The 12519-nt window shown below is 51.3% G+C and overlaps 1 protein-coding gene across 2 annotated transcripts in view; it reads left to right on the plus strand.

The window, feature by feature from the left end:
* Positions 1-12519, plus strand: part of POMGNT1 (protein O-linked mannose N-acetylglucosaminyltransferase 1 (beta 1,2-)) — a 129415-nt gene that overhangs the window by 75722 nt on the left and 41174 nt on the right. The window contains exons 19-21 of one of the 2 annotated variants that reach the window (XM_069735870.1): positions 6251-6295; positions 6370-6505; positions 8619-8728. In XM_069735870.1, the coding sequence (XP_069591971.1) occupies positions 6251-6295; positions 6370-6505; positions 8619-8728 (291 nt within the window). The remainder of the gene's footprint in view (positions 1-6250; positions 6296-6369; positions 6506-8618; positions 8729-12519) is intronic. The other variant, XM_069735871.1, reaches the window with a different exon arrangement.

The following is a 12519-nucleotide window of genomic DNA, read 5'->3' on the forward strand; positions in this document are numbered from 1 at the left end:
CCGGGCAAAGCACCAGAATTGACACATCTAATAGATGCACCTTTTCTGAGCGGTTGCGGGCTGGTATTTTTAGACTGGGGCATTATCCATGGCTCCTTGCCAGCCCCGCAGCTGTCTGCTTTAGCTTGGCTGGTTGTCAACAATGGGGGGGACCCCACGTTATTTTTTTAAATTATTTATTTATATAATTAAAAACAGCGTGGAGACCCCTCTATTCTTTATAACCAGACTTGCAAATGCTGACAGCTGAGGTTTGCCTGGCTGGTTACCAAAAATACAGGGGAACCCACCCAGGATTTTATTTATTTAGAGCGCAGGAGTCGGCTGATGAATACTCCCATCGGCCGCCTGTTCTCACTGTTATTATCAGCAGCAGGCCTAGGCTGATGAGAGCAGTAGTCCCATCAGCTGACGACAGTGACTGAATACCTCCGATCACAGCTGCTGGCTCATACTATCTTTTGATATTGTAGGAATCGTGACTGTCTGACCCGGGGGATGATTTTACTGCCAATGAGAAGCGGTGTTTGCCATGTTGTCATGCATAGAACAGCGTGGCAAATCCTGTATGTTCAGGCCCCCCATTCAAGTGAATGAGGTCCGGGTCTGCTGCCCAGCGTCTCTGCTGGATGACAGGCTGTATGGTCGTATCATGTAACCATGCAGCCTGCCATCTAGATGTAGCAGAGCCGATTGTGAGGTCACATCCTGCTGTCCTTGACTTTTCTGCCGCAAATACGGTGCAAAAAAATCAACCTGCACTTTCACCATCCATTCAAGTCAATGGGTGAAAAATGCTGAAAGAAGTGACATGCTCGATGTCAAAAAAAAAAAAGTAGCAAAGCGCAAAATCCTGATGAGAAAAAATAAACAATGTTTGTGCAGGAGATTTCTGAAATCTCATAGGCTCTACTGGTACTGTAAAAAGCAGCTGTAAATCGGCATAGAAAAATGCAGCGAAAACGCCGAGTGTGAACATAGGATTAGAGGGAACCTGATTGCTGATACATGCTGCCCGGGGACTTGCATCACTGCAGACTAGCGGACAGGTGGATGCCTGGTGGTGATTGGTGCCTGCCCATGTACACATGCGGCAGGGGAAGCCACTGGGATCCGCCTGTCTGACCAGTCCGCAGCGGCCATGGAATTATGCTTCTCTTTACAGCAGCCCCGCGTGTCAGAGTGAAATGCATGCAGGGAGAATGAGAATATCATCAAAAAGTGAATTTATTCCAGTTCTTCAATACAAAAACTGAATCTGCTATATTCTATAGTCATTACACACAGAGTGATCTATTTCACGTGATTATTTCTGTTAATGTTGATGATTATGGCTTACAGCCAATGAAAACCCAAAAGTTATTATCTCAGTAAATTAGAATACTTAACAACAAACACCTGTAAATAAACGCCATGGCTCCCTAATCGGTATCATTTGGATGGGTTTAAACATTGGAGTCTAAAGTGAGTAGAAAGCTGAGCACATGGGTTAGAGGGAAACACTGCCGGAGTTCTCACAAATACAGAATGAATATGGACAATATATATCAGAATCCTCCGTTACGGCATGCACGTCCCGTCCTAAACAATGGTGGAATACAGGGAATAGCCAGTCACTTTATAGTGGATATTGGCAATGGGAGGGCGTGATGGGCCTATAGAAATACCGGAGAGACTTCCACAGTTGTCCCTGAGCGAATCCCATAGATTTTCCCACTTACAGGTATTGCACCAGTCATGTAGAACGCCCCAATTTCTCCACGATATAGGGTTATGTGCTAGATGTAAAACAGCCCGGCTAACATGCTCCATATGATGTGGACGTGCTAAGCTTCGCACACTGTTTGGAGGGATGTACTAGTGATCATTATAGATCCTTCACCATTAGGCTTCTTTTACACTTACCGGGTTTAACGAGCCGCATTGCCCCAATTTTCATGGTCTGCCGCAATAACGGACCGCAAAAAACTTGCGGATCGGTGTTTTTCGGGTTTACAATACTATAGGAAAAGTATTGGGGGAAAAAAAGTCAGTCCGCAAAACCAGAAGTCATGGTGCACCGCAAAAACAACCTTCCGTTGTGTCCATAAGCCATGAAAAAGATCGAGCAGGCTCGATCTTTTTTCACAGCCGTAACTACTGCCATATGGAGCGCCGTGGAATTATTGCTGCTCGTTTTTGCAGCCCCATAGAAATCTATTGGGGCCGCAAAATCGCGGCAAGTGTAAAAGAAGCCTTAGTATGTATACTGGGATATATAGCAGATCTGAGCACTGACGAACAGGGCAAAATAGCGGTGGCACGCATGTTATATATGGCCAGGAAATTGATAGCCCAGCACTGGTTATCAGAGCTGCCGCCCACAGTAACAGAATTTATAAATACAATTAATTGGCTATTAAATCTGGAACAAAATATATATTTGATAAGGAAGGCCATCTCCAAATTTGAAAACAATATGGGCTCCATGGATTGACGGCTCCGGCCTGGCATCTAGAGAACTGCAAAGATTTAGACTAGGTCTGCTTTGATTTATGTATAGATTTAATTTAAATACTTGCTAGATGCCCAATTCCATATTGGCAGCTTTAGTCCTGTATACAAATGTGCCAAACCAAGTTCTGGATTCCCCATTATTATTGTTATGATAGTAGTTATTCATAGTGCAAGACTTATAATCTGCTGTGCACAGATCTGTGAAAGCTTCATCTTATGTTTAAAAGGCTGACATGTTGTGGGAGGGATAGAAGAGGGATTGGGTCCTGTTTATGGTTGTGTTGTTGTTTTCTGTTATTATAAAAATAATTTTAATAATAAAAAATTTGATTAAAAAAAACCACCTGTAAAGGCTCCTAAGCGTTTATAAGGGTCCTTAGTCTGTTTCAGTAGCTCCACAATCATGGAGAAGACTGCTGACCTGACAGGTGTCCAGGAGGCGTCATTGACACACTCCACAAGGAGGGGAAGCCACAAAAGGTCATTGCTAAAGAATCCGGCTGTTCACACAGTGCTGTATCCAAGCACATTAATGGAAAGTGGAGTGGAAGGAAAAAGTGTGGTAGAAAAAGGTGCACAAGCAACCGGGATAACCGCAGCCTGGAAAGGATTGTTAAGAAAAGGCCATTCAATAATGTGGAGGAGATTCACCAGTGGTGGACGCTGCTGGAGTCATTGCTTCACCACACACAGACGTCTCCTGGACATGGGCTACAAGTGTCACATTCCCTGTGTCAGCCACTCATGACAAATAGACAATACCTGGTGTACAAACAACAGTATCACTGGGCTTGATTGGGAGCAAACTCGCCTCACCTTAACCCCATAGAGAATCTATGGAGTATTGTCAAGAAGATGAGACACCAGACCCAACAATTCAAAGCTGCTATCAAAGCAACCTGGGCTTCCATAACCCCTCAGCAGTGCCACAGGCTGATCGCCTCCATGCCACGCCGCATTGATGCAAAAGGAGCCCCAAGTATTGAGCGCATTTACTGATCATACATTTCAGTAGGACGACATTTCTGATTTTACAATCGTTTTTCAAGCCGGTGTTATGAAGTATTCTATTTTACTGAGATAATGACTTTTGGGTTTTCATTGGCTGTAAGCCATAATCATCAACATTAACAGAAATAAACACATGAAATAGATCACTCTGTGTGTAATAACTCTATAGAATACATGAGATTCACTTTTTGTATTGAAGAACTGAAATAAATTAACTTTTTTATGATATTCTAATTTTGTGAGAAGCACTTGTATGTTTGAAGTCCTACAGAAAGTTGCCGATGCTGCCTGTGGGTCGGCACATGTCAGCTATCCGGTTCCTGTTAGTTGGCCATATACATGTGCCCTATGCTTCCTGGGGTTGGCACATGTCAGCTGTCAGGTTCCCGTTAGTTGGCCATACACATGTGCCCGATGCTGCCTGTGGGTTGGCACATGTCAGCTGTCAGGTTCCCGTTAGTTGGCCATACACATGTGCCCGATGCTGCCTGTGGGTCGGCACATGTCAGCTGTCAGGTTCCCGTTAGTTGGCCATATACATGTGCCCGATGCTTCCTGGGGTTGGCACATGTCAGCTGTCAGGTTCCCGTTAGTTGGCCATACACATGTGCCCGAAGCTGACATGTGTCGACCCACAGGCAGCAGTCAGGTTCCCGTTAGTTGGCCATACACATGTGCCCGAAGCTGCCTGTGGGTCGGCATATGTCAGCTATCAGGTTCCCGCTAGTTGGCCATATACATGTGCCCGATGCTTCCTGGGGTTGGCACATGTCAGCTGTCAGGTTCCCGTTAGTTGGCCATACACATGTGCCCGAAGCTGACATGTGCCGACCCACAGGCAGCTGTCAGGTTCCCGTTAGTTGGCCATACACATGTACCCGATGCTTTCTGGGGCTGGCAAATGTCAGCTGTCAGGTTCCCGTTAGTTGGCCATACACATGTACCCAATGCTTCCTGGGGCTGGCAAATGTCAGCTGTCAGGTTCCCGTAAGTTGGCCATATACATGTGCCCGATGCTTTCTGGGGTTGGCACATGTCAGCTGTCAGGTTCCCGTTAGTTCGCCATACACATGTACCCGATGCTTCCTGGGGTTGGCACATGTCGGCTGTCAGGTTCCCGTTAGTTGGCCATACACATGTGACCGAAGCTGACATGTGCCGACCCACAGGCAGCAGTCAGGTTCCCGTTAGTTGGCCATACACATGTGCCCGAAGCTGACATGTGCCGACCCACAGGCAGCTGTCAGGTTCCCGTTAGTTGGCCATACACATGTACCCGATGCTTTCTGGGGCTGGCAAATGTCAGCTGTCAGGTTCCCGTTAGTTGGCCATACACATGTACCCGATGCTTCCTGGGGCTGGCAAATGTCAGCTGTCAGGTTCCCGTAAGTTGGCCATACACATGTGCCCGATGCTTCTTAGGGGTTGGCACATGTCAGGTTCCCGTTAGTTTGCCATATACATGTGCACGATGCTGCCTGGGATCGGCACATGTCAGGTTCCCGTTAGTTGGCAATACACGTGTGCCTGAAGCTGCCTGGGGTCGGCACATGTCAGCTATCAGGTTCCCGTTAGTTGGCCATATACATGTGCCCGATGCTTCCTGGGGTTGGCACATGTCAGCTGTCAGGATCCCGTTAGTTGGCCATACACATGTATCCGATGCTGCCTGTGGGTCGGCACAAGTCAGCTGTCAGGTTCCCGTTAGTTGGCCATATACATGTGCCCGATGCTTTCTGGGGTTGGCACATGTCAGCTATCAGGTTCCCGTTAGTTGGCCATATACATGTGCCCGATGCTTCCTGGGGTTGGCACATGTCAGCTGTCAGGTTCCCGTTAGTTGGCCATACACATGTGCCCAAAGCTGACATGTGCCGACCCACAGGCAGCAGTCAGGTTCCTGTTAGTTGGCCATACACATGTGCCCGATGCTGCCTGTGGGTCGGCACATGTCAGGTTCCCGTTAGTTGGCCATACACATGTACCCGATGCTTTCTGGGGCTGGCAAATGTCAGCTGTCAGGTTCCCGTAAGTTGGCCATACACATGTGCCCGATGCTTCTTAGGGGTTGGCACATGTCAGGTTCCCGTTAGTTTGCCATATACATGTGCACAATGCTGCCTGGGGTCGGCACATGTCAGGTTCCCGTTAGTTGGCAATACACGTGTGCCTGAAGCTGCCTGGGGTCGGCACATGTCAGCTTTCAGGTTCCCATTAGACGGCCATACGCATTACACCTCGGTCTCATGTGATTGTGTGACTCTCCTGACTCCCCTATTCTCGGCCCAGCCGAGTGCTCATGTGCGCTTTTGATAGTGCTGCTCCAAGACTCCTCTGTCCCCTCAATACCTCTCATTCTACAACAGACAAAAAGATAAGCTACTAAAATTCAACAGGCCGGATCCTTCTCTCCCCAAGATTGTGTGGCGGAGAGTTGTGAAGCCCCAGAACATTAGACTTTTAGCCGCTAATGGTGGCTTCAGCAGACTTTTATGTGTATGGGTGCCTTTCTTTTTGATGGCCGTGGATGTGTAATGGGGTTTTTGTTGGACCGTTTCGTAGGTCTTTGAAGGGGGCTTAAATTCTTCATGATCTTAATGAACTTTATGCCGTGATTCATTAGTGGTGTCCTCCATGAAATCTCCTCCCCTATGACTGAATTCCTGCCGTTCTCATTGGCTGAGCGCCCTCTGGGCTTGTATGTAATGACTTGTGCTTGTGTTTCGGTGTATCCTGTCCATAGCCTTAGGAAGGAAGCCTACGAGATAGAGCTGCATCGAATACTCAGGTATGTTGTCTCCGTACTCTTACTCTGGCTCTGGACGCTTGGTAATCGTGTGCTCATAATGGCTGTGCTTTTAGTGAGGCGGAGGTGCTGGATCACTCAAAGAACCCTTGTGAGGACTCCTTCATCCCGGATACAGAAGGCAGGACCTACATCATGTATATTCGCATGGAGCAGGAAGCAGATTTTACTACCTGGTCTCAGCTGGCGAAGGTGCCTGCCGCTCTACCCCTGATACTGCTGTATAATCCGAGTGCCGCTCTACCACTGATACTGCTGTATAATCCGAGTGCCCCTCTACCACTGATACTGCTGTATAATCCGAGTGCCGCTCTACCGCTGATACTGCTGTATAATCCGAGTGCCCCTCTACCACTGATACTGCTGTATAATCCGAGTGCCCCTCTACCACTGATACTGCTGTATAATCCGAGTGCCCCTCTACCGCTGATACTGCTGTATAATCCGAGTGCCCCTCTACCACTGATACTGCTGTATAATCCGAGTGCCGCTCTACCACTGATACTGCTGTATAATCCGAGTGCCCCTCTACCGCTGATACTGCTGTATAATCCGAGTGCCCCTCTACCCCTGATACTGCTGTATAATCCGAGTGCCGCTCTACCACTGATACTGCTGTATAATCCGAGTGCCCCTCTACCGCTGATACTGCTGTATAATCCGAGTGCCCCTCTACCCCTGATACTGCTGTATAATCCGAGTGCCGCTCTACCACTGATACTGCTGTATAATCCGAGTGCCGCTCTACCACTGATACTGCTGTATAATCCGAGTGCCCCTCTACCACTGATACTGCTGTATAATCCGAGTGCCGCTCTACCCCTGATACTGCTGTATAATCCGAGTGCCCCTCTACCACTGATACTGCTGTATAATCCGAGTGCCCCTCTACCGCTGATACTGCTGTATAAGCCGAGTGCCCCTCTACCACTGATACTGCTGTATAATCCGATTGCCCCTCTACCGCTGATACTGCTGTATAATCCGAGTGCCGCTCTACCCCTGATACTGCTGTATAATCCGAGTGCCCCTCTACCGCTGATACTGCTGTATAAGCCGAGTGCCCCTCTACCACTGATACTGCTGTATAATCCGATTGCCCCTCTACCGCTGATATTGCTGTATAATCCGAGTGCCGCTCTACCACTGATACCGCTGTATAATCCGAGTGCCGCTCTACCACTGATACTGCTGTATAATCCGAGTGCCGCTCTACCACTGATACTGCTGTATAATCCGAGTGCCGCTCTACCACTGATACCGCTGTATAATCCGAGTGCCCCTCTACCGCTGATACCGCTGTATAATCCGAGTGCCGCTCTACCACTGATACCGCTGTATAATCCGAGTGCCCCTCTACCGCTGATACTGCTGTATAAGCCGAGTGCCCCTCTACCACTGATACTGCTGTATAATCCGAGTGCCCCTCTACCGCTGATACTGCTGTATAATCCGAGTGCCGCTCTACCACTGATACTGCTGTATAATCCGAGTGCCCCTCTACCGCTGATACTGCTGTATAAGCCGAGTGCCCCTCTACCACTGATACTGCTGTATAATCCGATTGCCCCTCTACCGCTGATATTGCTGTATAATCCGAGTGCCGCTCTACCACTGATACCGCTGTATAATCCGAGTGCCGCTCTACCACTGATACCGCTGTATAATCCGAGTGCCCCTCTACCGCTGATACCGCTGTATAATCCGAGTGCCCCTCTACCGCTGATACTGCTGTATAATCCGAGTGCCCCTCTACCGCTGATACCGCTGTATAATCCGAGTGCCCCTCTACCGCTGATACCGCTGTATAATCCGAGTGCCCCTCTACCGCTGATACCGCTCTATAATCCGAGTGCCCCTCTACCGCTGATACCGCTGTATAATCCGAGTGCCCCTCTACCGCTGATACTGCTGTATAATCCGAGTGCCCCTCTACCGCTGATACTGCTGTATAATCCGAGTGCCCCTCTACCGCTGATACTGCTGTATAATCCGAGTGCCCCTCTACCGCTGATACTGCTGTATAATCCGAGTGCCCCTCTACCGCTGATACTGCTGTATAATCCGAGTGCCCCTCTACCGCTGATACTGCTGTATAATCCGAGTGCCCCTCTACCGCTGATACGTTACCCTTGTGTTTCCCCCTGGATCCCACTCTACCACGTTGCATGTAGGGGTCACATTGTGATTCCACTGTTCTCTCCTGAATTCCCGCCCTCGGCACTGTCACTGTTAGGACCTTAGATTCTGTGTATAGATGACTTGTGCACTGGAATAAAACTGTTCCTTTCTTTTCGGTTCTTAGTGTTTGCACATTTGGGACCTTGATGTTCGAGGAAATCATAAGGGACTTTGGCGGATCTTCAGAAAGAAGAACCATTTCGTTGTAATTGGGTTTCCTTCCTCACCTTACTCGTGAGTATCCGGATGTATGAGTAAGACCATGAGTCCACGCAATGCCCAGGTAGCAGAATGTGTCTAGGGTGAGGGTGCAGGGACTCCAGGGTCAGTCTGAAGCCCAGGTAGTAGAATGTGTCTAGTGTGAGGGTGCAGGGACTCCAGGGTCAGTCTGAAGCCCAGGTAGCAGAATGTGTCTAGTGTGAGGGTGCAGGGACTCCAGGGTCAGTCTGAAGCCCAGGTAGCAGAGTGTGTCTAGTGTGAGGGTGCAGGGATTCCAGGGTCAGTCTGAAGCCCAGGTAGCAGAGTGTGTCTAGTGTGAGGGTGCAGGGACTCCAGGGTCAGTCTGAAGCCCAGGTAGCAGAGTGTGTCTAGTGTGAGGGTGCAGGGACTCCAGGGTCAGTCTGAAGCCCAGGTAGCAGAATGTGTCTAGTGTGAGGGTGCAGGGACTCCAGGGTCAGTCTGAAGCCCAGGTAGCAGAATGTGTCTAGTGTGAGGGTGCAGGGACTCCAGGGTCAGTCTGAAGCCCAGGTAGCAGAGTGTGTCTAGTGTGAGGGTGCAGGGATTCCAGGGTCAGTCTGAAGCCCAGGTAGCAGAGTGTGTCTAGTGTGAGGGTGCAGGGACTCCAGGGTCAGTCTGAAGCCCAGGTAGCAGAGTGTGTCTAGTGTGAGGGTGCAGGGACTCCAGGGTCAGTCTGAAGCCCAGGTAGCAGAATGTGTCTAGTGTGAGGGTGCAGGGACTCCAGGGTCAGTCTGAAGCCCAGGTAGCAGAATGTGTCTAGTGTGAGGGTGCAGGGACTCCAGGGTCAGTCTGAAGCCCAGGTAGCAGAATGTGTCTAGTGTGAGGGTGCAGGGACTCCAGGGTCAGTCTGAAGCCCAGGTAGCAGAATGTGTCTAGTGTGAGGGTGCAGGGACTCCAGGGTCAGTGTGAAGCCCAGGTAGCCTAGTGTGTCCAGTGTGAGGGTGCAGGGACTCCAGGGTCAGTCTGAAGCCCAGGTAGCAGAGTGTGTCTAGTGTGAGGGTGCAGGGACTCCAGGGTCAGTCTGAAGCCCAGGTAGCAGAATGTGTCTAGTGTGAGGGTGCAGGGACTCCAGGGTCAGTGTGAAGCCCAGGTAGCAGAGTGTGTCTAGTGTGAGGGTGCAGGGACTCCAGGGTCAGTGTGAAGCCCAGGTAGCAGAGTGTGTTCAGTGTGAGGGTGCAGGGACTCCAGGGTCAGTCTGAAGCCCAGGTAGTAGAGTGTGTCTAGTGTGAGGGTGCAGGGACTCCAGGGTCAGTGTGAAGTCCAGGTAGCAGAGTGTGTCTAGTGTGAGGGTGCAGGGACTCCAGGGTCAGTGTGAAGCCCAGGTAGCAGAATTTGTCTAGTGTGAGGGTGCAGGGACTCCAGGGTCAGTCTGAAGCCCAGGTAGCAGAGTGTGTTCAGTGTGAGGGTGCAGGGACTCCAGGGTCAGTGTGAAGCCTAGGTAGCAGAGTGTGTCCTGTGTGAGGGTGCAGGGACTCCAGGGTCAGTGTGAAGCCCAGGTAGCAGAGTGTGTCTAGTGTGAGGGTGCAGGGACTCCAGCGTCAGTGTGAAGCCCAGGTAGCAGAGTGTGTCCAGTGTGAGGGTGCAGGGACTCCAGCATCAGTGTGAAGCCCAGGTAGCAGAATGTGTCTAGTGTGAGGGTGCAGGGACTCCAGGGTCAGTGTGAAGCTCAGGTAGCAGAATGTGTCTAGTGTGAGGGTGCAGGGACTCCAGGGTCAGTGTGAAGCCCAGGTAGCAGAGTGTGTCCAGTGTGAGGGTGCAGGGACTCCAGCATCAGTGTGAAGCCCAGGTAGCAGAATGTGTCTAGTGTGAGGGTGCAGGGACTCCAGGGTCAGTGTGAAGCCCAGGTAGCAGAGTGTGTCTAGTGTGAGGGTGCAGGGACTCCAGGGTCAGTCTGAAGCCCAGGTAGCAGAGTGTGTCCAGTGTGAGGGTGCAGGGACTCCAGGGTCAGTCTGAAGCCCAGGTAGCAGAGTGTGTCTAGGGTGAGGGTGCAGGGACTCCAGGGTCAGTGTGAAGCTCAGGTAGCAGAGTGTGTCTAGTGTGAGGGTGCAGGGACTCCAGCGTCAGTGTGAAGCCCAGGTAGCAGAGTGTGTCCAGTGTGAGGGTGCAGGGACTCCAGGGTCAGTGTGAGGCCCAGGTAGCAGAATGTGTCTAGTGTGAGGGTGCAGGGACTCCAGGGTCAGTGTGAAGCCCAGGTAGCAGAGTGTGTCCAGTGTGAGGGTGCAGGGACTCCAGGGTCAGTCTGAAGCCCAGGTAGCAGAGTGTGTCTAGTGTGAGGGTGCAGGGACTCCAGGGTCAGTCTGAAGCCCAGGTAGCAGAGTGTGTCCTGTGTGAGGGTGCAGGGACTCCAGGGTCAGTGTGAAGCCCAGGTAGCAGAGTGTGTCCAGTGTGAGGGTGCAGGGACTCCAGGGTCAGTGTGAAGCCCAGGTAGCAGAGTGTGTCTAGTGTGAGGGTGCAGGGACTCCAGCGTCAGTGTGAAGCTCAGGTAGCAGAATGTGTCTCGTGTGAGGGTGCAGGGACTCCAGCGTCAGTGTGAAGCCCAGGTAGCAGAATGTGTCTAGTGTGAGGGTGCAGGGACTCCAGGGTCAGTCTGAAGCCCAGGTAGCAGAGTGTGTCTAGTGTGAGGGTGCAGGGACTCCAGGGTCAGTCTGAAGCCCAGGTAGCAGAATGTGTCTAGTGTGAGGGTGCAGGGACTCCAGGGTCAGTCTGAAGCCCAGGTAACAGAGTGTGTCCAGTGTGAGGGTGCAGGGACTCCAGGGTCAGTGTGAAGCCCAGGTAGCAGAGTGTGTCTAGTGTGAGGGTGCAGGGACTCCAGCGTCAGTGTGAAGCCCAGGTAGCAGAATGTGTCTAGTGTGAGGGTGCAGGGACTCCAGCGTCACTGTGAAGCCCAGGTAGCAGAGTGTGTCCAGTGTGAGGGTGCAGGGACTCCAGGGTCAGTGTGAGGCCCAGGTAGCAGAGTGTGTCTAGTGTGAGGGTGCAGGGACTCCAGCGTCAGTGTGAAGCCCAGGTAGCAGAGTGTGTCCAGTGTGAGGGTGCAGGGACTCCAGGGTCGGTCTGAAGCCCAGGTAGCAGAATGTGTCTAGTGTGAGGGTGCAGGGACTCCAGCGTCAGTGTGAAGCCCAGGTAGCAGAGTGTGTCCAGTGTGAGGGTGCAGGGACTCCAGGGTCAGTGTGAAGCCCAGGTAGCAGAATGTGTCTAGTGTGAGGGTGCAGGGACTCCAGGGTCAGTCTGAAGCCCAGGTAGCAGAATGTGTCTAGTGTGAGGGTGCAGGGACTCCAGGGTCAGTCTGAAACCCAGGTAGCAGAGTGTGTCCAGTGTGAGGGTGCAGGGACTCCAGCGTCAGTGTGAAGCCCAGGTAGCAGAGTGTGTCTAGTGTGAGGGTGCAGGGACTCCAGGGTCAGTGTGAAGCCCAGGTAGCAGAATGTGTCTAGTGTGAGGGTGCAGGGACTCCAGGGTCAGTCTGAAGCCCAGGTAGCAGAATGTGTCTAGTGTGAGGGTGCAGGGACTCCAGGGTCAGTCTGAAACCCAGGTAGCAGAGTGTGTCCAGTGTGAGGGTGCAGGGACTCCAGGGTCAGTGTGAAGCCCAGGTAGCAGAGTGTGTCTAGTGTGAGGGTGCAGGGACTCCAGCGTCAGTGTGAAGCCCAGGTAGCAGAATGTGTCTAGTGTGAGGGTGCAGGGACTCCAGCGTCACTGTGAAGCCCAGGTAGCAGAGTGTGTCCAGTGTGAGGGTGCAGGGACTCCAGGGTCAGTGTGAGGCCCAGGTAGCAGAGTGTGTCTAGTGTGAGGGTGCA

The sequence above is a fragment of the Ranitomeya imitator genome, chromosome 8 (genome assembly GCF_032444005.1).
Source record: "Ranitomeya imitator isolate aRanImi1 chromosome 8, aRanImi1.pri, whole genome shotgun sequence".
Lineage (NCBI taxonomy): Eukaryota > Metazoa > Chordata > Amphibia > Anura > Dendrobatidae > Ranitomeya > Ranitomeya imitator.